The following is a 24,904-nucleotide window of genomic DNA, read 5'->3' as shown; positions in this document are numbered from 1 at the left end:
AATCCATAAAGCAGCAAGAAAAGCAAAGAGTCCTGCAGATACATGTGGTAGATCAGTTCTGATCAGGAAGAGCCCAACTTTATGTTACGAGCCAACACAAAGTGGTGCAAAATGTTATTTTGCATGTGTGTGTGTGTGTGTGTGTGTGTACTGCACTACTTTTTTGTAAGTCTCTGTTGTTGGCCTCCCATAAGTCACAGCTCGGGGCCTCCAACGATCTCCGATCGCCCCTGCAGCCAGTCGCTCTGGAAAAGCTCGTCAGCCGTAAGGTGTGTGTTGTGTTTTTGTTGTTGTTTCTCGAAACTTTGAACTTTTCACCTTTTGCGATACAAAATAAATAAATAAATAAATAAATAAATAAAAGGTCACGTGCGTGCGTGACTTTTGGTTTCATCCGATACGCACGCCCTCACTCCAAACACACGTTTCTAATTCGGTGTCCTAATTCATGTCAGCAGGCTCTCCAGTGACACAACGGCCAGAGCTGCATGCAAGCGAGACTCTCCTGCGCCAACAGCCATCTGTCCTTAAAGAGAGAGAGAGAGAGAGAGAGAGAGAGAGAGAGAGAGAGAGAGAGAGAGAGAGTTGCGCACACCCAGAGCCTCTCCTCTCCCGCACAGATCCAGTGTGGCGCACTGATAGGCGGCAGTCCTCAGAAAGTGGGAAGTTTTCGCCAAAAGCTTCTGTGTGAGAATTAATCAGCTTCATGTCGACTCTGTTGGATACTAACCCGCCGATGCTATGGTTACCTTTATTACGGTAGGAGCACTTTTTCTCTCCATCCCCTCCGACCCTCAATTGTGGTGCTTTTTACTGTGCACAAAGTTCTTCTTCTTTTTTTCTTACTTTCAAGACAGAAATTTGATCCAGCAGAAACAGAGAAAATGAACCGAATCCTCCCAACAGCTCCGTTTCCAAAGTTTCCAAAGACGCGCTCTTTGCGTTTTAGGCAGATTTGGAGCTTCTTTTTTTTTCCCTTTTAGGCTGAAAAAGTTTCAGAGACTGTATATTTCGCTCTAAAGTCACATTTTACATTTTAGTCCTTTCAGAAACGGGCAGAGCCGCTCATTTCTGCAGGTCACAGTTGAGTTCCAGTAGGAAAACGGAGCAGAACGTGAGACGCGCGCCGTGCGCTTCCCTGAAGGCAGCGCAGCGCGGACGCACTCATTGTACTCGCCTCTCTGACTGTGCGCAGGTAGACAAAAGGGATGGGTATTTCCAAACACACACGCACACACACCGACACATGCACATGAATGTCAGCAACAGTTCTTAAAAGTCTTAAGCAGTCGGAAGGCAGGTGCTGCAGGGAGCGCGCACCAAAGCGGCTCAACTTGCGCCTTTCGGGCTCCCCACGCGCTAATTGCGGGGGGCCCCCGTGCGCCTGTTTGTAGGTGTGAAAGCTGAGCTGTAACAGATGAGACCCAAAACAAAGGCGGGCTATGTCTTCAATGGGGGGGGGGCTATTTGTCCCCCTCCTCAGCCGCGCCGCCTCCTACCGCATGCGTGCATAATTGTTTGGCGAATGCAGAAGAGTCCCGCTCAGAAATGATCCGACTGAACGTTCTCTGGGGGAGTTCAGCGATTTGGAGCAAGTGGGACATGACCGGAACAATAAAAACGGTCTAAAATAAGTGAAAGTTGGAACAGTTTTTTTTTTTTTGCCCCCCCCCCCCTCAGTTTCATCCCCAATCTGCAGTATGTGCGGCTGAGTGGGCGCTGTGGGGCCCTTTGTCGGGAGCCTTCCTGCTGCTGCAGATGCCTCGAATGGAGTTGACTTGGAAGAGAAACAATAATGTAACTTTATGAACACTTGAATCCGGTAATGGCTTCCGTCTGGCGCAGAGAGAGAGAGAGAGAGAGAGAGAGGGAGGCACTGTGTACCTGAAGCACCGTGAGAGTCACTTAGATAAACAGATGGAAGGAAAACAAAATGGGGAGTCAATACGACGAGGGTGGAGCTAATGGGAGGTGTTTGACACGCACCGCGGACATTAGTGTTGTATTGTTGACATTTTATGTAATAGAGGAACACGGAGCTGCGTTTCTTTTGTCAATATTCCGCGAATGTAACAAAAAAAAAGTTTCGCATAAGTAATGTAAACATAAGTGGCGTTTACATTAATAAATTTATTCAGGCTACAAGTAATAAAAAAGATAAATGCGCCTGTGATGACGTCCGGTTGTTGCTCATGTGACTCAAGCGTTTCCGTTGCAGTTTTAAATCAATTTCCATACAGCAAAAAGAAAAAGAAAGAAAAAAAAACCCACCTCACCCTAGAACCCAAACTTTTTCTTGAATAAAGTTTTTTTTTTTTAATTGCCTTGTTTTTTATTAAGCAAATTTATTTTCAAAATGTCAAATTACTAAACAGCCAGTGAGAACATGCTCACATTTTTAACAAATGGGAACCTGAACAACTGCAGCATGTGCTGGCATTCAGCCTCCTCTGGATAAGAACCTGTGTTTGATGATGGGTGATAGAAACACACACGGCGGTGGCTGCATCATGCTGTGGGCTCGCGCTTCTTCAGCAGGAAAAGTCAAGTCAGGCTTGTATGCATGTCACATTTCAGCAACAAAGCAGCTCAAAGTGCTTTACATCATCAAAACGTCACCAATTATGAAACACGTAATGAACACCAGAGTTTGTCAGATATAATTAAAATCATCCAGCGAATATACATGAAATATTGATTAATGGCTCACTTACTATTAACACCAATCTAATTTGAGGAAATGATTCCCGCAGCATGATGCAGCCACTCCTGAGTGTCATCAAGAAGTTTGACTATTTCACCAATCAATCCTCTTCTGTCTGATTTAAACATCAGAGTTAAGGGTGCTGAATACAAAAGCATGCCGCACTTTTAAATTTTCTTTAACTAATAATAATTAAAAAATAAAAACTATAATTTTCTTTCCGCTTCACAATTACTCAGTCTGAATCAAATGTGCCGGCGTTTGTGGTTTTAGGGTGTGAATACTTTACCAAGGCACTATGAGGCTGTAAATCCTTCAGTCTGAAAAAAGAGAGAGAGAAAAAAAGAAGGTGTAACTTTTCAAACTGATTGTGCCAGGAAGTCAAAGGTCAAAGATCGAGAGCAGTGCAAACTCGTTCTCAGAAGAGCCGATGTCAGACTCTGAACTTTACAGTAATGGACGCATTTGTTATCATGTGGTTGGGCTTTGAAGCTTTGTCTTTGTTTAAGGTGCTGTTCGCGTGTGACGGAAGCCCGCTCCACGTCCGGCCGGGTCAGCGTGCGGCGCGTTTACTTGCACGAGGTCACGACCCCCGCGTCCAGACATTTGCGAGGAAAACGTCTGAAGACGAGGCGAAGCGGTTTGAGCTGATCGCTGATCATGACAGGAAAATTGGATCTCTTTCAAAGATTTTTGACCTCATTCGGTGGGGAAGTCCCCTTTAAGTAGCAGTTTAAGGAGCCAATTGGGGCGAGCGCTCTGAAGTCCCAGCTTCAAACAGGGTTAGCCTGATGGACATGATACAAGGGAGTAATGGTCAGTGAGGTCTGGGATATAGCTGGAGGTCAGGTCCGGTTCACTCTGGTCAGAACAGACAGACAGACGAAGGAATGAGTTTAGAACGACTGAATTAAATGAGAATTCATCAGTCCATCTATTTGTTTTCTAATACACCACGACTTCAGTACAGGGTTATAAATGTACAGGTATGAAAATGAAGGAACGAAATGAGAATGTGTTGGAAGAAGATGGATGCATGAACTGTTGAGGTGAAGCCAAGTGTGGGCTGTGAAATCGGAAAAGTCACTAATTTTGTGCCGCTACTCTTTGCTATATTTCTTCCTTCATTAAACCCCTTCCAAAAATCTACACAAAGAAAAAAGATGAGGAGAAACGTTGCAATCAGACAGACTGGACAAACATTTTTATTTTTATATTTTAAAGAGCTTAAATGTCTCTCTTCATATTGATTGATCAGATTAGATATTTGGAAAATGGGAATGTTGTAAATGGGAGTGGTAAATATTTCCACTGCAACAGATAACTCTCTTCCTTAGCTGATTAGCATTCATGCTAACACCTAGTCAAATAAGTCGGAAACCAAAGAAGATGTTTATTAGAAAATGTCAGTTTAACTTTCACAGTGGCTCACATGTAAGCCGTATTTATAAACCCTTACACAGCTGCCGCTTTTAGATGAAATTATTATTACTTCCACCGAAGTATATGAGTGTTACTATGACAATCGCTGTCAGTTGTATGACCTTCTCATTTAAAACAATGCAAAAAAATGTTACAATTTTTTTGCCAAAATCACATTTGGCAGAAAAATGACAAAGTCTAAGTCTAACCTTCCTGCTGCTCTGCAGGGCTTCAGCCATCTCTCCTCTGAAAGCACTCAGCCCTGTTTCTTGTCAGCTGCCTTTGCTTTTCAGAACGCCAGCGGCTCTTAATAATAAAGTCAAGTGGGACTCGAGTATTTTAAAACAATACAAAGATTTGTGTTGATGCGACGTAAGGTCAAGAGCCTAAATTATGACGGAGCTTTAAGGCTTTCTGACCCGATCTTTTGCGCTTTCCTAAGTGTTGCGGAAGTCGGAGGTGAAATTCCCGGCATGTTCTCGACACTTCCCCTACTGCTCGCTCTTTCCTCCTATACTGTATGCTTTGCAGTCTGACGGTCCCGGCTGCTGTGGGATGGTTTACACATTTAGCGGAGTGTTTATGCGCTGCACATTCTTATGACTAGTTAGAACAAAACATAGTGCGAGGATGTGGATGAGTGGAAGTGTGATCGGACACAGCTCTGTGCAGCCAGTCTGGGGTCATCAGCACTGCAACGACCAAAAGTCTCCCTGTTTGTCTTTTTCTCACACTTTCCCAGTGACACAACAGACAGGGAACATGTGATCCCTTAAACCCGCCGTCCGGACCTTTACCTTCCCTGGTTTTCCAACTCCGTTTACATCCAACCTCTCTCTGTTGTACTCTTGACCTCTGCATAAAGTAATTGACCCTGATACAGCCAATTCCTGGCCTGAATTCCAACATAACCCAATTTATCATGCCATGCAAATGCAGGTTACGAGGATATATAGAGTCTTGTTGAGAATGAGACTTGTTATGGGATGAATCCTTACTGAAAAAACTCAATTGCTCATGTTTAGGCAGTTGGAGAATGTGGCTTAGTTGTCCTCTTGCAATCGGAAGGTTGTAGGTTCATTTCCAGATTTCTCCCGTTGGTATGTCCTTGGGCAAGGCAGTTGACCCCATATTACGTATGTGGTGTGTGAAGCACGGCACTGTAAAGCGCTTTGAGTGGTCAGTCTGTATGACTGGAAAGGAACTGTAGAAATTCAGTCTATTGACCATAAAGCAATCACAACTACGACTTTTAATCTGCAGATGGTACAAAAAACTAAAAACAATCTAAACCAACTGACATATACGGTGGCCCTGATGTTCAAACTACATCAACAAGTCACTGCACACAGCTATAAAATTGAAAAACACAACCATATGTTCAAAAACACAACAGCAGTAGCAAAATGTAAATTTTCCCAGTGGGAAATCAAAGAGATTGCTGATTGGACAACATCATTTTTGACGATACGCCAACAGACTGTGATTTTTTTAATTTGTAGTTGTTCATAAACATCAACTACAATTTATCTTAATTTGTAGATGAGCAACGGCTACAAATTAAGGATGTTGTGTTTCCCTAATTTCTAGTAGTTCCCACCTAATTTTGTCGTGTTTTCTTAACTTGTTCTTGATCTTAGCCAATGTTGTGTTTTTTAATATGTTGTGTTTTTCAATTTTTACTTGTGTTGAGTGATTTGTTGATGTGGTTTGCACTTCAGGGCCGCTGTAGATATGCTATGTTTTTTTAGCCCATCTAATACCGACCCAATAAGAAAGGTGCCATTTGTGGCCAGAAGTTTCCCGTTTTGCCCTTTCGAACCTCCAACCTGCTGGCTTCCTGCTGATGTTTCACCCAGCTGACCCCTCACTGCGGCAACACCTGACATTCTATATCTAAGGTATTTCAGTTTCCTTTGAGTTAAAGCACCGTGCTAACAGACTGCAGACGGACTCAGATGCGGCCCAGGAAGTCCCACTTCATTATCTCCTCAGAAGGAGACACCTCGGCGTGACACATGCGTTAGACTGATGGACCCACCTTTGATAATTGAGCCGGCAGATGTTCAGATGACCCGGAGGCGAAACCTGCTGCTTTTAGACGCGTTCTGAAGCTCACCCCGCACAAATCCAACCCGCCACACTTGTCCGCACATTTGGTTTGACCTTAACTCTGACATAATACTAATCCTGGCTTGAATGTGTACCTGGAGGGAAACAGAACAGGAAACTGGTGTGGTGGGTTGCCCGGCTGATTTTAGTTTTTGCGGTGAGACATCTTGGTCTTTACAACGGCATGTTTAGGTTGTTGTAAATAGAAAAAGAGGAGCAAATTTCTGCCAAGAAATACTGACATTTTTTAGGTTAATCTCACGAATTTTCTAGAAAACACTTAGAAATGTCATCGTTTGGGTATGCCGAGGTAGCGTAGCGGTTAGCGCGACACATGTTTGGAGGTCTTGAGTCTTCGACGCGGCCGTCGCGGGTTTGACTTCCAGACCCGGCGACATTTGCAGCATGTCTTCCCCTCTCTCCTTCCCCCTTTCCTGTCTGCCTACTTTCAAAAAATAAGGGACACTAGAGTCCACAAAAAAGACCCCCTGGTGGGGTACAAAAAATAAAGAAAAAAAGAAATGTCATTGTTTGAAAAGTCACAAATTTGTGCAAAGTAACTCTGAAATTTTGAGATTCATTTCAAAAATTCTTTAGAAAAAACGTTGAAATTGGAAAATGTTTGCGGTAATACGCCGTTGTAGGTTTTGATCACCACGACGATGTCACTCGCCATTTAACATTGAATTAGATAAAGTTATGTCAATAAGTATTTACCTCTGTTTTCTTTTTTTTGTTGTTTGTTTAGCAAGACAAATGTTAATGTCAAGGATGGACTGTAATTCCAAGCTGTGATTTTATTAATTAAGTGAAAAATGTCATCCAAACTAACGGATCTCTATGTAAAATAAAAAGTAATCCTTAACCCGATGCTGATGTGTTACAGCTTCTTTATGGATCAGTCAAGATACTGAAGTAACTGACTGAAGTGGTTTTAAAATTAGTTTGATAATCAAAAAGCAAAACAAAACAAAAACAGGAAGAATCTTTAAGGGTTAGGGTTGAGTTGTTTCCAGCACAAAATGGGTTAGGTAGGGTTCATTTAATTTCTTTAGCATAATCGGTTTAGGTTTTGGTGAATTGGGACAAAACACAGCTGTTTCTCCACATTATCAACAGTTCAGTACAGTGGGCTTCAAGTGAATTTCTTAACATTTGTTTTACAAAAACATCCGAGACATAAAGAACCCCGGGCGCTTAGAGTCACGGAGAGCGACTCTGAAATGGGTTTCGTGTCAAGATTTAACATCATTCTGACGATGGAGCAAGAAAAGGGAGTGAGATTTATGGGATGCAGTCCGTCCCACAGGAAGCCTTTTATCTAATGTATGTAACAGTGTGACTAGTTAAATCTGTAACACTGAAGGAATGTACATACCCGCAGGTCCATCGTTGGTTTCAACCAATATTTTACAAATTTTCCAGCAATCACTTTTTTTTGTTTTTTTTTTTTACTCCAAACAAAAGTTTGGGGAAGCCATTACAGCTACATGTTGTGTTTTTTTGCCGCCAAAAGAAAAACATAACAGCATCGTTTTGAGAAGATTATGACAAGAAGTCAAGTTAAAAATGTCTTCACTCTGAATTTTACTTCGTTTCCTCTGAAAAGCAGAAATTTGACGGCATTAATCAATGTGACTCGGTCGAACGTTGGAAACGATGGGACTTCCTGCAGTGGAAGTAAACTAAATTGAATTGGAAGTGTAGCACGTAGCTCTCATTTAATTTACGCATTCTACGTCGTTTTAATGTCGAGATCAATCATAAATCTCAACTATCTGTGAAAATCTCTGGCTAGTATGAAACATTTTGCCTCTGAAAACATGTAGGACTTTTAAATGTGTTAGTTGTGTCATTTTTAGCTTTCCTTTTTGAAATGCTGGCGCTGCTGATTGACTTAATGTCCTTCAGATCTGTTGATTGTTCACTACAGACCAATAAACCACAAACCAAATCAATGCTGACATATTCAGGGAATTACAACAGAGTGACTTAAATTTGAAAATTAGGTTTTGATTTGATGTGGAAATTTTAAAATATGAAGAAGAAAAAAACACAGCTGAAGCTACATTTCGATTTCTTTCTCCTTATGTACAAACTAGCACCGCAGCACAGATAGCTCGTGAAAGAAGTTAGAAAAGTTTAATGACAAATTAAACAAATTGGTTTTTCAAGAAGTTGTTTATGATCTGTAAACGTGGCATATTCAGCAGTTTTTAATGAATCTATGACACAGTGACGACGCTTGAATTCAACTAATGATGTTTCAACGCAATAAAGGTTTTTTTTTCTTTGCCTAATACTTATTAAGACAACTTAAAATGTTTTTTAATCACAAGTCAGTTGTGGCTGTAGCCATTGTCTAGCAGTAACTTGAACTGAAAATTTAGAATTTTTTTGCTCACGCAAAAAAACCCCAACTAATTTATTCTCACTGTTTAACTGCACAGATGAATAACCAGCTAAAAGTCAAGTTCAAAACACAAACCTTAATATTGCTTTTACCATAAATGGTCCTTCTTAGGATTTTTTTAACATTTCTTTAACCCGAGGCGTTTTCCTTCCAGGTGCCTTGTTTTCTTTGCAGCCTAAACGTTTTGCTGAGGTTTCAGTAAGAGCGACACTGGAAATCCAGGCAAAGCATCAACTATTAACGAACTGACAAAGCATTTAGTCATTTGTGTTTATTTTGTAAGAAATGCACAGGAAAGGCAATTAAACATCCTTTCTTCACCAGTTTATTACATGGCTCAAACAAATCCTTTCCCATCTTCTTCCTGTACGTGTGTAAGCTTAAACTCAGACATGAAAATCTTGCAACTTAGTTGGTAAGAAGAGCTTACAGCAGCTGAGGTTCCATTACAAATGTGCGCAAAACTTTGCCGATAATTCCCTAATGTCAGACAAAAGCACAATTTTGAAATGGCAGTGTTTCCAGTAAATAAGAAACGGAGTTAAAATCACATGTGAATAAGTGTGACATGCGATACGTCATTAAAAAACACGCAGCAGCACCATCATCCTCCAACTACTTCCTGTTGTCTTCTTCGACATTTCCGCCAGTAGTAACATCCGGTTGTTAATCGCCTGACTCATGTAATGTGATAGAAGTGTTTCCACTGCAGTTTTTCAAGATGCACCAATTAGAGAACGACCTCATTCTAAACTTTTTCATTTTTTACTGTATTGAGTTTTTTCAAAATTGACGTGTCTCCATTAAGCAAACATTTTATCTTTGGAATTCCAATTTGCGCATCTTTTATGATCAACGGAAAGGCAGCTTGTGTCCCGAAACTCGCTGGTTTTTACACCTTCGATGACCCGAGATAATAACTGCGTTGCAGCTCAAACATTTTCATGCAGCTCAATCTAATCATAAATCCTCAAATCAGACGAGTAGAGTCTTGTTTTTGGGAGCGCTTTACACTTCATAGCTTAGCGAGGAATATTTGCTGTCTAATTGCTTCATCCTGTATAAAAACGCACTAATGATAGAAGCTTGCACACCAATTTTTTTTTTAATTCCTGAATCTCTTAGTTCAGTTATTGGATTTACTTTCTCTGCTTTGAGTTATTTAGGGAACTAGAAAGCAAAGCCGGTAATTTTTTCGACTTTCTTGTTTGTACCTCGTTTGACAAAGACCAAATGAGGAGCTACGTCTCCAGCCATGTGATGTGGATTAGTGTTTGTAATGTGTTTGTTTCACTGGAACCCTTTAGGGTGGAGCAATGCACAGTCGCATGTAGTCTTCTTGTCCTTCAACGCCGTCTAGGATTATATTTCACTGTAACGTTTGAACTTATTGTGCAGACTGGTGCGGCGAGCCCTGTTCTCCAGGGATTCATTAACTGCTAAAAGCTGAAAGGAATGCCCATTGAGGGGTTTTCTACTACTGTACAATACAAGCTCTGCTGTTGTAATTTTCCACAGTGGTGCTAATTATTTTTTTTTCTCCCGACTTGCCTCTCCAGCTCCACCAAGTGCACTCGGCTTAGGTGGGCCTCCTCGTTGAATGTCACATGAGTGACAGCAGAACGGTGTGAGTGAGGATGGGACATGAGAGAAGTGATGAAGATCCACAACTGAATCATGTTCAACTTTGGCATTTTGTCGTATGGACAGGGAGAGGCTAATAAGAAAAAAGATTAGAACATTTGGGTTTGTTGTAAATTGAATAAGGGATCATGTGGATGCAGCATGATCCCAATGTCAGCTTTCATACATGCAAGCAAATCGCAGCAATTAAGAGAGTTTTGTGTTTGTGCAAATTCAAACATGGATGTTTTAATGTTGACTGTAAAAAACCTGGGATTTGATCATCAGTATTGTTTTCGTTCTGATACTCAGTATGTGTTTAACATGAAATTAAATCTGACTCGGCACATGCTCCCGCCGACAATGTGTTCACAAGGAGTAGTATTTTTAAGTGCTAGGCTAATGCTGGTATGGCTTCTTTGCATTTTGATAGGACTTGTTGATAATTCAGCTAACATGAGATGAACTCTGGAAGCAGCTCTGTCTGACGCCGCCAGCTGTTCCAGCGCAGCGTGCAAATCAGGTCACATGCGATCATGTGATTTTGATTTTATTTTTTGTGTATTGTTTGTATCGTGGTAAACGTTTGTGCTCTATGCCTTTTTAGTCTTTTTAAATTTGTAACTTGATATGTTCTTTTTACATAAAAAAATGCTTTTTATTTATCATTATTTCTATTTTCTTATTTTGTAAGAATGTAAATTTATCTTTAAATTGATTGTACCTTGAGGGACGGCAGATGAAAGCTTTCATGGCTAACTCTGGCATATTATGTGTCGTTTATTGTCTCTTATTGAAAGGGCAAAGCCAATTTTATTCAGGAAAACAAAGATTTGATAGATAAACAAATTCATATAAATTACCTAGACTAGTTTTACAAGCACAGCATGCATCGCTATAATTTTATTATATTTTGCACATTCTTTATAGCTCCATGAATTACGGACAAATTCACAGACAGGCTTCAATAATGTCTTGTATAAAAATGTGAGTGTATTGTCAATCTAGGTTGTTGTCTTGTGTGAGGAAATGTGGTGCATCCTTTGCTTGAGGGAGGATTGTAAACAGTGTGCCGTCTATAAAGCATTGACACGTCATGCGATTGACTCATTTGCTCTTGAACAGAATTTAACAGTAATATGCCAAACAGGTGCATCTTCGGATTTGCATTTAGTGTCTACGTAACGTTCTGTTTGATTTTATGGCTCTTGCCCAACTTGCTTGTTTGCCCCGGGGGCGGTGGAGGAGGTGGGTGCAGTAACCCGCTCTGCCTCCATTAACCCCTATTGCAAGTTGGCACGAGAGACAGCAGGATTTTCTAGAGATTAGCAAGATCACAATCACAAGAGAATACAGATTGAGTTGTGCGTAAGACCACAATCCTCCTTAGTCGGTGGTGGAGTGTGGCCTCGTCCCAGATCTGCTATGTGAATTAGTCAGGACCATCAGCGGCCACAGACCCTGCTGGGTCTCCCAACGTCAGACCACCTACCAAACACCTGAGCAGATGCTGGTGGACTCTTTGTTTCTCTCTGCAGAAATCGATCTGGCAACGCGGCGAACCAGAAGATGTCACTCCGTCAGATCGTGTTGTTGGGGAAAGTGTTCCTTAGTTCAGAAAGATAAACAGGAAGAAACTCTGCGTAACATGCAAATTTAGGGCGTGTTGCTGGCATTGCCTTGATTCTTGAGCAGTTATTCACTGAACAGGCAGCCACAGAGCTCCTTCGTGACTGAACCAGTCATGGACATGGACATGTGTTCTACAAACCAAATGACATGAGATGGATGACAGACGAAGTTCCACACATTACACATTTCTGATTGTCATCTTGGTGTAGAAAAACTTTCAATATCAATGATTAAAGTAGACCTATTGTTCTGACAGACGAGACGTTTTCTGTTTATGACAATGAGCCATAGAGAAACTTCTTTAGTTAAGAGTCAATATCCACGGCTTGTAACAATGCAAAATAATCCTAATGAAATCTTAGTTTTCTCAAGAAGTAGCAATACTGTATATATCAATCAAGAACTCCAGTTTACCATCATTCAAGTAAAACATAATGGTGTTTTTTAGTTTTACAGCCATTTGTGAGTTTTGTGAGTGGTGTGTGTGCGTCCAGGATGGTGGAACGCTCCACACACACACACAAGCCAAAGCCTCTGCTGAGCCCTGCAGTCTATTCCTGCTTCAGTGATTGTATTAGGCTTGATGCTGGATTAGCTCCCCTGATCTCTTTGTCTGATTTTGTTTGGTAAACTATTACTGCTCTGTCCCTCTTCTACCTCGCACAACCTTTGCTGGCAATCCATTTACCCCATCTTACCGAGTTTGCAGATAGGACATTCCCCGATCGTCAAACTTGCTCCTGAGCTCCGTGTTTGTTTGCGCTCCCACCAGGAGGCTCGGCTGGAAAGGGGCTCAATGGGTGGGGATGGAGTTGGGAGGGGGGGGATTGTGGGACGTAATCTAACATTTGTCTAGATGTGACTGCAAATCAAAGGGGTTGAGAAACATCAAAAGAAGCAGAAGATCCATTTCAAAAAGAGGCCAGCCAGAAGGGGAGACCCTTACCACTGATCAGCGTAGGTGTGTGGGGTGTCAGTCATGCTGCTCTCTGTCAGATGTAGAGTACAAAGAGAACCACATCAAGGTAACACAGGCCTCCTCTCCTTTGTACCTAAAGAAACCCAGGCGGAAACGTTACCCCAACCAGCCATACTGCGTCTGTCCGGCCTGTTTGGAGAAGAAAAATGTGGATTAAGGGCCTTCACTTTTCTGTTACTTCCTCTCTTTCACCCAAGGACTAAACCAATAACCACCATGTTTGCTTATCCAATAGACCAAACTGTGGCAATCACTCTCAGCTTGAGTGCGAACAGACTCCCAGCTCGCATCGCCACACAAACAATCCCGCAGCTGCTTTCACTTCTGAGATCGCCATCTCTGTTTGAAGTGCGACAGCAGAAATATGTTTTCTCCCGCGCTGTGCTATGTTATGATGATCTCTTTCACGCTGTCAAGGGGTAGTAACCTATTCCTGATTCTCTCTGTAGCACATGTAAACTGTGTGCTTCGGGGGAAAAAAAAACTCCTTAAGAAACAAGGATCTGTGTCCAACTTGGCAGCGCTGACAAAATGGGAATTCGAGATCCAGAGCTTCAGAAGAGACATTTGGAAAGTGACAGTCGGGGATCCGGATGCTGTTAGTACAGAAAGTAATTGCAAAACTATTCAAACCCCTGAAGTTTTTTTTGGGGGGGCGGGGGCTGCATTTTGCCCAGGAACTTTTTACCTACGTCAAGTAATCCTCTGAGCTTTTACTGAAATTTCAGCAGCAGTTCTGTTTGTATTGCTACCAGCTTTGCAAATCTAGATCCTGATTCTTCCCCCCCCCCATCTCTCTGTGCAGAATAGCTCAAGTTCAGACAACATCACCAGGAATGTTTGGGGTTGTTTTGCGGCTGGAAGGTGAATATCTGCCCCAGGCTCAATTCTTCTTCGACCTCTAACAGGTTTTCCTTCTGTCTTCCCTGCTTTTAGTTCCATCCATCCTCCGATCATCTCTGACTGGCTCCGAATTTTCCTGACATATCTAACAAAAAAAAAAAAGTGACTAAACTCTCTTGGGCTATTAGCTAACCAGCATGTCTGGTTCTGTGACAGATGGATTTTGTATTCACAGTTTTGCTTCACTTGGCCACTTAAAAGCAACTGTCACTGCTAATGAACACAAACCTGAAGCTGGGAGTGTTTCTTCCCAGAATGACAGTCTTAATCCATGGAGAATAAAGGACCAGAAAATGATTTAACTTGTACGGGGGATGATGCGGCGTTCTGTTCAATGACGATATTATCTAATCTGAGTGACTGACTGAGGTTCGAGGTTTCAGACCGACTCAATTTGTAGATGGGAACGCACGACACCTGCGTTTCTACACAGATGTGGTACCAAAATTTTCCCAAAACTGATTGACTGATTGAGAATTGACTTTTACAAGAAAGAGCGTTTCTGTGTTTTAATATGAATAGAGACGACCTTAACCACGTTATCATTACATCACAATATTGCTTTTCAGATTATAGCTTTGCTATTTGCTGATCACCTGTTGCATAAAAAAAACAGTGCAGTGTTAACGTCATTTAATACTAAAGTTTTCAGGTGATTTTCAAAGCATGTAGGATACATCACAGATTGACAACATGATGTGACTCCTACTGGCCAGTTTGGGTACTACAGTGACTACTACACCCATTCCTCTACAATTGGCATTACTGTAAAGCAGCAGATTGCAGGCCAGCTACCCTAACAGATAATCTGACAAATTAACCAGTTTAATATAATCTGAGTGTCGGTAAAACACTCACAATAGTTGACATCCAGTGTGTTACTCAAAATCTAAATAACAGAACAGGTTACAAATAGTTATTATTTCTGTTCTCAATGGTAATTGAGTCATTTCATCAGCAGCAATTTCAGATTTTTGTTCAAAGTAAAGATAGTAAAGGTTCACAAAGCTATGGATGAACCGATATGAACATTTGGGTCAATGTCGATATCCGATATTTTCCTATCCTCTCAACACAGTGGGGAAAAAAACAACCTTTTTTTTTTCACTGTCCAACACTAAATCAGAATAAATATTTCCTAGTTTGGATTCTTATTACTTGTTAATTACCAGAATAATGAAAGAGTAATACAGAAACTTTTGAGAATTTTCTTTAAGTTTCCTTAAACTCAGAAGTTTACACACGTCTGTATATTTGTCAGAATTGCCTTTAAAACGTATCATCCAGCTCAGACGTTTTGCGTTTCCTTTCCTTGCGGGTTTTTTCTTCTTCTTTGGTTTCTGTAGTTTGCTGGAATTTTGTCTCATTCCTCAAGACAGAGATGCTTTAACTGAGTCAGCTTCTCGCCTTGACATCAGGGACTCCCAGAAACATTGACTTTGTTGTCCTGAAACCTTTTTGTCGCTCATTTATCTGTATGTTTTAGGGGTAGAAGACCCATTTGCACCGAAGCTTTACATTCTAGATGTTTTTTGAGATGCTACTTCATTATTTCGATATGTCTTAGTTTTCTTTTTTTTATTTGTCATGACTTCTACTACTTTGTGAAATGTAGTAGGAGTCATGATAGACTAGGAGTCATGATAGACTCCTACTACATTGTGAAATTTCTACAGAAAAACACCCACACAGCATGATACCCCCCCCCCCACACACACACACACCCGTTCGCCACAGAACTGTTTTATAATAACCCAGTCTAATTCTTATTGTTGAATCAGGAACACAAACTTTTACCTCCTGTCTGAGTCGTTGATGCAATCTTGGAATAATTCTGGTAGGCTGAAATCTCCTTTTTCTTTATGGCTGTCAGACTTTAAAGAAAGAATTATCTTTTTAAAATTTCTATTATTATTATTATTATTATTATTATTATTATTATTATTATTATTATTATTATTATTGTGGTATTTACCAAATAGAAGGACTTTTTGTAAAATGTTCAATGTCAGAGAAAAAAAAAAGTTTCTTATACTGCATTAAAAATGACTTCAACTGAATATGGTGGACTTTTGTAAACGTTATGCGTAGAGCAGTATGTTTTTTTTTTATGGTGTCACTTTATGTTTCTTATTAGGAAATTGTTCTTGGGTTTTCTTTTAATCCTGAAAGGTGAAATCGTTCAACTCCACGGGCAGTTTCAGACTTTTCCAAAGTAAAAATGTGATTTATAAGGTCAAATTATAAATCACTAGTAGAGAAAAAAGCAGTCTGACATCCATTAGTCTTGTCTGAAACATTTACAGTATGAATATGTGCTTATTTATGCTAACTTAGCATTGGTTTCTGCTAATGGGTGAACCTGCTGACGGACAGAAAGCAGCTATAAAGTCCAAACTCTGTCCAAGACACAGACGTTCCCATAAACTCACTGTTACACAATCTAATGTTTGAAAGCGACGGAATATGAGTTGATGCAATTCTCCATTAAATTGTCCCCTTTTGTAACTTCGGTGCCATGTTTGTCATCATCTCTGGTTAAAAATTACACTGTAACTGAATCCGTATGAGTCTCATTACGGTTTGCAGCGTTTAGAGTCAACAGGACATTGGTCTTCTGCCTCCTTTTTAAAGTCAGACCACTCTTACTCCAAGGTGTGAGTTTTGACATAGGTGAAGGAAATGTACCTGTAGGTGTGTGTGTGGACGGATGAACATTCCGTCCTCACGCGTTACACTTTGACCTGAACCTCCGCAGAAACGTCCCTTTGCATAAGCTGTGGATTCACTTTCTCCCCTCCGTCTCTGAGGCGCACAAAAACCGAAACAAAGCCACTTTCTTTCTGCGTCAACACATGCACAAACCCGTTTTTTAAATTTTATTTTATTTTTTTCTGAGGAGATAATCAGCCGTGAATGCCAATGAGTCACCTGGCTCAGGGCTGCGAAACATTCACAGGGTAATTCACTGTTATGACTGGAATTCTGCCCTTCCCTGCACTCACCCTGACACCCTGTGGGGTTCAAAGACGGGGTGGTGAGAGGTGGAGGTGGCAGGGTGAGCTACGCGCCTTAGCAGGCTCATCCATGTACACTTAGGGGTGTCGTATTCGCTCGGATCAAACGTATTGTCAATTACAGATCAAGTTTTGCCAACAAAATACTGCAATTTTTATTGAGGCTTTGATGGGGAAACGTACATTTCAAATCAGTACGAGTCTCATTATGGTCTCATGTGTATGAAAAATCGATTCATACAGATGGCTGATGTTTTGGACACCCTGTGAAATCATTTCTCTCATCTGAAACAAAAATATCCACTTACCTTTAGTTGAGCCTTTACTTAGAAAATGGATTTTGAATAGAAAAATAAATCCATTGAATGAATTTCTAATATTCTAACCAAGATCACCACTGTGGCAACTCTGGCAGTGTTTATATATATATATATATATATATATATATATATATATATATATATATATATATATATATATATATATATATATATATATATATATATATATATATATATATACAGTACAGACCAAAAGTTTGGACACACCTTCTAATTCAATGGGTTTTCTTTATTTTCATGACTATTTATAAGGCAATAAATCCCACTTATTAACCTGACAGGGCAGGTTGACCTATGAAGTGAAAACCATTTCAGGTGACGACCTCTTGAAGCTCATCAAGAAAATGCAGAGTGTGTGCAAAGCAGTAATCACAGCAAAAGGTTGCTACTTTGAAGAAACTAGAATATAAGGCGTATTTTCAGTTGTTTTACACTTTTTAGTTTAGTGCATATTTCCACATGTTATTCATAGTTTTGATGCCTTCAGTGTGAATCTACAATGTCAATAGTCATGAAAATAAAGGAAACTCATTGAATTAAATGGTGTGTCCAAACTTTTGGTCTGTACTGTATATATATATATATATATATATATATATATATATATATATATATATATATATATATATATATATATATATATATATATATATATATATATATATATATATATAAATTCAAAAACACACGAACTGTGATCAGAATAGAACTGAATAGAATAGAATAAAGTTGGAGGCACATGCCTGCTAATGTGCTAATAAGCAGAACTCATTTTTTGTTTAGTTCTAACACTTTTGCTATCTTTGAAAATATTTACTGCCCTTAGTTTCCTCTGCTTACATTTTTCTAAAGTGCTAATTTACTTGGCTGTTTTGTAAACTATCAGTTGAATAAAGTTTGACATCGACTTCTCAAAATCCTTCAAGTAGCAAGCGCTTATTCAAGCTGTTATTTGGAAGTAAAAGAAGGCCGTTTACGCAGCAGTTCTGTTTCCTCTCACGTTCTCTCTTCTTTTTTTTTTACCCTCCATTACTTGAAGAAATAACATTCAATAATTTAATAATATGAATACAATATCTAGGGGCATGATAGAACATGTACATTATCTCAAAATTCATTTTTACTTGAGATTTGTAGTTTTTCAAAGGCAAATATAACTTTTATTCACTTTAGCCCTCCAGCATTAGCTTCTGCTTCATGCTGTGTTGGTGTAGCGCTTTAGCACTCGCAGAGTCAATGTTTATGATTGGTGCTTTAGGGTTAGCACAACTAGCATTTTAGTTACGGTAAATGTGCCCTGACAGATTTATGGAAACATTCAGATTCTTATAAAAGTAAAAAAATAAAATAAAATAATAAAAAATAGGAAGCAATAGACTGTACAGCAAGGGGAAATTTACAGCATAGGACAAAAATAATGTAGAGTTACAACATAGAATGTCTTTACTGGTAGACCCTCTGTGGGTCTTATAAACATAGACGTACTGTATACTCCTAACTACGCTGACCATATGGACAAAAGAAGGCATGTGCCGGTTACGGGTATCAAGACGCATCAATGTTTAAAAAAGTTGACATTTCAAAAATGTATCTCAGTCTTTTTTTTAAGACATACTGGGGAATGTAACAGAATTTTGGGGGTTTTCGTTAAGCTCTATGTAGCACAGTGGAGAGCTATGCTTCCCCTCCACAGCTCAGATGACAGATGATTAGGGTTATCACTTCTGACTCATACAGTGTTTCACAGGGTTTTTATTCTTTTTTTAATATTCTGTCTTTGTTGGAAGAATTAGTATTTGTGGGGGCATATGCTTGGCTGGAGATCACGCTGCAGACTGACCTGGATGTGGCTTATATGTGCAGAAACATCTGGAGTCAATCGGACAGCAGGGATCGGGCTCAGACATGGCAGGGTGAAAATCCCTCTGGAGGATTTGCCGGGTTTGGCACGCTGCTTCACAGCGCTAAGCCTGCAAACGACCACGACTGGGGGTGGGCGGGTGGACGGGCAGGTGGGGGTTGCTACCGGGTTCTCCGTGGCAACGCCATCATCCCTCTCATGGCCTCGAAATGGTACAGCTGTGGTTTTCCTGATGCAACAACTTCCAGTGGAGACCCCCCAAGGAAAGTTAAACTCCAACAAGAGGGTCAAAGCTGTGTGTCTGTATAATGTTATTGTTTGATGATAATTAATATTGACTAGGGCCGTACAGAACACACATGGGTTTCATTACTGGTCTAATATCTATTTTGGGTTCAAAAGTTTGAAATGTGACACTTTTACAATATTGCCTCAGTTGGATAAGACCAGCCATTTCTATCATTGGCTCTTTATGTGTGCTATGATGGCTACTAACTTATTTCACATCAGCAATGCTTTGTAACATATAATTGACTAAAAATCGAAGTGTATGTGACTTTGACCACCAATCCAGCCTCATCAAGAGAGATTTATCCCCAACAGAAGTAACCGTAGCTAAACCTTCAGCTTCCTACCAAGGTTTCCTAATATGCAGCCAAACTTGTGTATAAAAGTTGCTATCAGTCATTCACCTTTTATTTTTAAGTTTATAAGTCTGTCGTTTCTATTGAAATCACAGATCAGCTATATTTAGCATTTAGAAATATGTAAATAAAGATAAAACAGATTTGAGTTACTGTTGTAACTAAAATATGTAGATTCATAGATTCAAAAATATTTAACTGAATTACTCATTTAAATAATTCAAATCACATTTTGAAACTCAATCTGATTTACTTTAGTAACATTTATTTCAGTTCAGTACAGTCAGACTCGGTTCAGGTTTGCTCAGTCTATTACATAAATCTAATCCGTTGTAATACAGAAAGATTTCCAACAGCTGCAGACTAGGAATGTCTGGAAATAATTATTTTTTTGTTCCTAATACTGATCTAAGTCACTTAATACTCTTGTGAGTTTAGTCCTTCCTATAAAGCTTAACTAAGGAAGTTAAGCTAAACTTAAGCCTAAGAAAGCTAAACAATGTGTTATCTTAACTTACCTACCTTAGATGTTCTAAGAATACTTCATCGAAAACATGCACAGCTTTAAAATTTGTCCTCAAAGATACATCAGACTTTGACTCGTACAGGTTACAGTATCTTTAAATAAACGTCTCACTCCTGGTGATTTTGTTGGCTGTTGTTGGAATGTCAAGCCTCTGTTTTGATAGAACTCCTTGACGACGCTGAAAATCTGGGTCCGCGCAACAATTAAGATGTTGTTGAAATCTATTTAGTTTTTTTTTTTTATTATTTTGTCTAAAGCTTTATCCTCCTAATGCAGCTAGGACTCTCAGTAGATGCAACTTTTTCTTACTTACAATGATGTTTTACAGTAGTTTCCTGAAGTTGAAGACTAGCATTAGCATGTTCACGTTCTGATTTCGATAGGAATCGTTGATAATTCAGAACTCATCCTATTTCTATTACTTTCAAACAAAACTTATTCCAAAAGTTGATCTGCTTCATCTTAATGGTTGTGAGAATCCAGACTTTCAGATCTGTACAATAATCTGCCTCAATGCTGTTGAGACCATGAATTTAAGTGAATTTTGGGGTTTCTAAATAAAATAAAAGAAGGGTATTACATATTGACTCCATAGGCATCAAGAGTAAACTTGTGACATCAGTAGCATTTGGTAATGTGGCTACCATGTTTCCTGTAAGAAGTGACATGCAGTTGGAGATGTAACATTTTGAATTTAAATTCCATTGATTTGCCTTTTTTCTTTTTAAGCACTGAGTGGTGATGAATCAATCTTAATAAAATATAGTTCCTTGGTAGGATCGCTGGTTTAGACTTGCTTCTGCTCTGACCTCAGTCATCCATCGCTAATTTGTTTGGGGCGACTGCCTTCACATGCTTAGGATGAACAACCAAAAGCTAAGATTCATAGTTAAGTCAAGCTTGAACATGACAAAAATAAGTCAAATAATGGAGGGTAAAATCCAACAGAAACACAGATTTGTTCCGGAAAAAAAACAAACTGCAAGTCAATCAATCTATGACTAGAGGGAAAGGGAAAGTTTTGTCTTAATATTCACGGCTGCTGAATATTTACTGAGTTTAATAAACAGCTGGTTCTTAATTTAAAGCTGCATCTGGAGAAGTTAACCAAGCTGGCCACCTTCGGTTCAGAGGTTAAACTGATTAGTTGTGTTGGTCACAAACCCAACATCTCTAAATCCTTTGAGATTTTGGGTTAGTAAGAACCGTGATCCACACTTCCTTCTGGAAACATTCAAATTATTCTTTAATGCCATTATCAGGAGATTGCCAATTATTCATCTATTTATCTTAACACATTGAAGTTTGTTTTATTGTGATAAGTGCGTCTACTTCAGGTGAGGTTAGGTGTAGTCAAAGGAACCAGGAACTAATCTTTGAGTTTCAAATATACAACCTGTAAAAACACTGAAACACACTTGGCCTAATTGTTGTCTTTAACTAGGACCTTAGGATTGCTGGTTGATTGGTTATCTGATGGTTGGTTGACTAGTTGCTCAGTTATTGGTTCTTTGACTTCTTGGCTGGGTGGTGGGCTGATTAGTTGGTTAAGCGTTTTATTGGTTGTCCAGTTTGTTTGGTTAGTTTTGTGACTCGTTGGTTAGCTTGTTGGACCTTTGACTAGTTGGATGGTTTAATTGATGGATGATACGGTTTTGAACTGAACATTTCAACAAATAACCCAGAAAAATCACCTGGATGTTGAAAATTCTGTTATTTTTTTGCTGCACGTTGGAAACTTTATATGAACGTAGTAATTAAACCGTCCTGTCAGCACTTCACTGCCAAAAGACATATAACCTAACAGTCTAGACCACAACCTTCTGAGGGCTGTTAGGGCCTACATGTTCATACTTCACACAGAGAAGGTAAACTACAAGCAAACCTTCTTCAAGCATTATGATTCAACAGTAAGAACAAGCAAGCATTGTTTTTTGAAGACTGATTCTTTGTGTTGCCAAAGAAAATCCTTTGATTAGGAATGTCCCAAGGCGTGGTTTACAGTATCTTTACAGCGATTCTGAGATATTCCTCCAGCAGCCTGTGGTGAAGTAACTACTCCAATTAGCACTGATAATGTTGCCTCTTTGCCAGATTTATGCCAGTCTGCTGTGATCCACCACCGTGTTAACTAGACCGATGTGTGCCAACTTGCTCCCGTTACTGCCAATAAACTGATTTCTTTCATGATAATATCCACATTTTACCGGGGCAATCAAAAGTAAGTAGGATATTTTCTTTTTTTTTTGAATCGGCTATAGTTTGTGACTTTATTTGAATGTCAGAAAATCCGATATTTTTACGAGTGTTTGGTTATGCTTCCACAGTAGCTGTTCTAACATGGTGCGCAATGTTCTTGATAGATGTTCTGTGTTTCGTGAACCAATAATAATGGTAATGATCTATTTGGTAATGACATCTTCTTCACGGGACGAGATGATGCATGTTTTATTGGATTCAAGAGATTGAGAAACGATTTTACCCAAATTTATGAGAACATTTTATTTTAACGAATAGAAAGGTTTTATATTACAAACTGCTTGGAAGACGATATGAGTGTTTCAGGTTTTCAGGTTTGATTCACCCAGAGACTGAGGTTGTTATGCATATTTCATATGAAATTCATGCAGAGAACTTAGCGCTGCTTCCAAAAGCTAAATACAAAGCTTTATAAATCTCCAACTGTGTTTAAAAGAATAAGCATTAATTTGTCACAGTAAATATTTTAGATTAACTAGAGAAAACAGAAAAAGCTCTCCTGTTTTCTTAGAAGCTAATGTTAGCTGCTACCATTGCAAATTCTTAGCTAATTCTAATTAGCCAAGAATTAGCATTTTTAGCTGAAGCTTAGCTAATTCTAAGCTGAGAATGCTAAGACTTTGTATTCTTAACTAAGAAGGAGCTATTTTTGCTTGTAGGAATTCACATTTTTAGTAGCTAACGGTTAGCCAATCAGGTTCTATCTTGTCCATCTCTCTGACTTTTCCTTCTTTGCCTTTACAGAACTCAAATAGATTCTGCATAAAGTAATAAGTAATAAAGTAAAAATTTCAATGAAAACTTCTTCAGATTGCTTTTAACCAGATTTTAGATTAACGGTCAATCCTTTTGAGCCATCACCAACATCATCATGGCATCAGAAGAACTTATTCTTAGAACATGTGATACGTTGGCGTGTTTTTTACAGAGCAGATACAGATTACACACACATTTGAAGATATCAACTTTTGCCTCTTTTACAGAAGAATGTCATATTAGTCCCTTCAACTCTTAATAATTGGGCAGATGACCAGATGGAAGTGACTGATTGTGTTTACTGGCTTATTTATCTGGCTTGTCAACGAGTCCAACTACGAAACTTGTTTCTCAGAACCAGGTGATTCTTCTGGTCAGTCGCAGCCCAAGGTATGGGTCAAGGATTTCCATCCTCCCAGAGCTTTAGCGGATCACACCTTCTGGGCTTTCAGTGGTTGCTTCACGTTTACATTCTTCAGCTGTATTTCGCTTCATTCCAATTCCAACGTAAATCAGCAGAAGCGAATCCTGAGAACAGAAGTAATCCATCTTTAGCCAGGAACAGCAGAAGCGTCGGGTTGGGCTTCGTCTGATTAAAGGCGTAGAGCCGCAGAAAGTAGGCATGTTCAGACATGTTCAAACTTTGAAAGGACGTTCAACTTTTTAAGTGAGTTTTTATTTTATTTTATTGGCACTAGTGGCCTTTATTTGATAGTTAATTGACAGGAAAGTGGGTAATGAGAGAAGGGGGAAGACATGCTGCAAAGGTCGCCAGGCCGGGAATCGAACCTGTGACAGTCGCGTCGAGGACTAACGACTAAGCACAACCCAATATATATGTGGGTTGTGCTTAATCCCTGCACCACCACAACACATCCTAGGACGTTCAACTTTAGCTAAATTGTAGCACAAACATAAATTTTGAAGAAAAAAAAAGAAGCACCTGTTCAACAGTCACAATAAGCTTTAACTTATCCAAAAAGAAAATGTTGTAATGATGGGGTCAATTTTGGTGGACCGTTATGTATCCCAGCACATATTGTGTTGAGATATCATTTTGTTTGGTCAGTTTGGACATTGTCATCGGTGTTTGTCATGTTAGACTCTCATAGGGTTGATAACTGTCTGCCATGGATCTCCTGGGCGAATCAGTGAAAACAGGGAGGAACACCTGTTACAGGAAACGGTGAAGTAACCAGGAGAGGTTTCATTTTTTATTTCCTCCATTCAGGAGGTTAATGCTCTGATCCAGCTTTGACTAGATGTTTTTTGTTAATAAATGCAGCACATTGGCTCACTTGTAGATCCTGCATGTGTTACAGGCCTTGGTGTGCTCAGTTCTTGCTTTGCAGCTGATGCTTCATAGATCACATCATGTTGAACGTATGCATCTAGCTGTGTTTCCATTAACACTAAACTTGCACAGGTAGAAATTACGAAAATAAATTTGCGTAATGAAAACACGCCAACTTAAAAAAAAAAAATCCTCACGCTTTCCGATAAAAAGGTGTTGCACTAGGAGGACGTTTTTCAACCGTGTCAAAATGGAACATACTTGGTCACACTCCTGCTTTTTTAACCTTGTACTAAACTGTTTTACTAATTGGACAGTATCAATTGGAACATACAGAGACTAGCTGCGTTTCCATTCAATATAGAAGTGTGCAAATTGAAATTCTAAAATTACATTTGCTTACTGGAAACACAGCAGT

General features: G+C 39.5%; 1 protein-coding gene across 1 annotated transcript in view; it reads left to right on the top strand.

Moving 5' to 3' along the window:
• The first annotated feature begins 593 nt into the window (after positions 1–593).
• The window catches only part of ntf3 (neurotrophin 3), a 37,514-nt gene continuing 13,203 nt past the window's right edge, over positions 594–24,904 (top strand). The window contains exon 1 of the mRNA XM_023349805.1: positions 594–759. Coding sequence (XP_023205573.1) covers positions 742–759 — 18 coding nt within the window. The 5' untranslated portion in view covers positions 594–741. The remainder of the gene's footprint in view (positions 760–24,904) is intronic.

The sequence above is a fragment of the Xiphophorus maculatus genome, chromosome 17 (assembly GCF_002775205.1).
Source record: "Xiphophorus maculatus strain JP 163 A chromosome 17, X_maculatus-5.0-male, whole genome shotgun sequence".
NCBI classification, from domain to species: Eukaryota; Metazoa; Chordata; class Actinopteri; order Cyprinodontiformes; family Poeciliidae; genus Xiphophorus; species Xiphophorus maculatus.
This window is presented reverse-complemented; position numbering and strand designations above follow the sequence as displayed.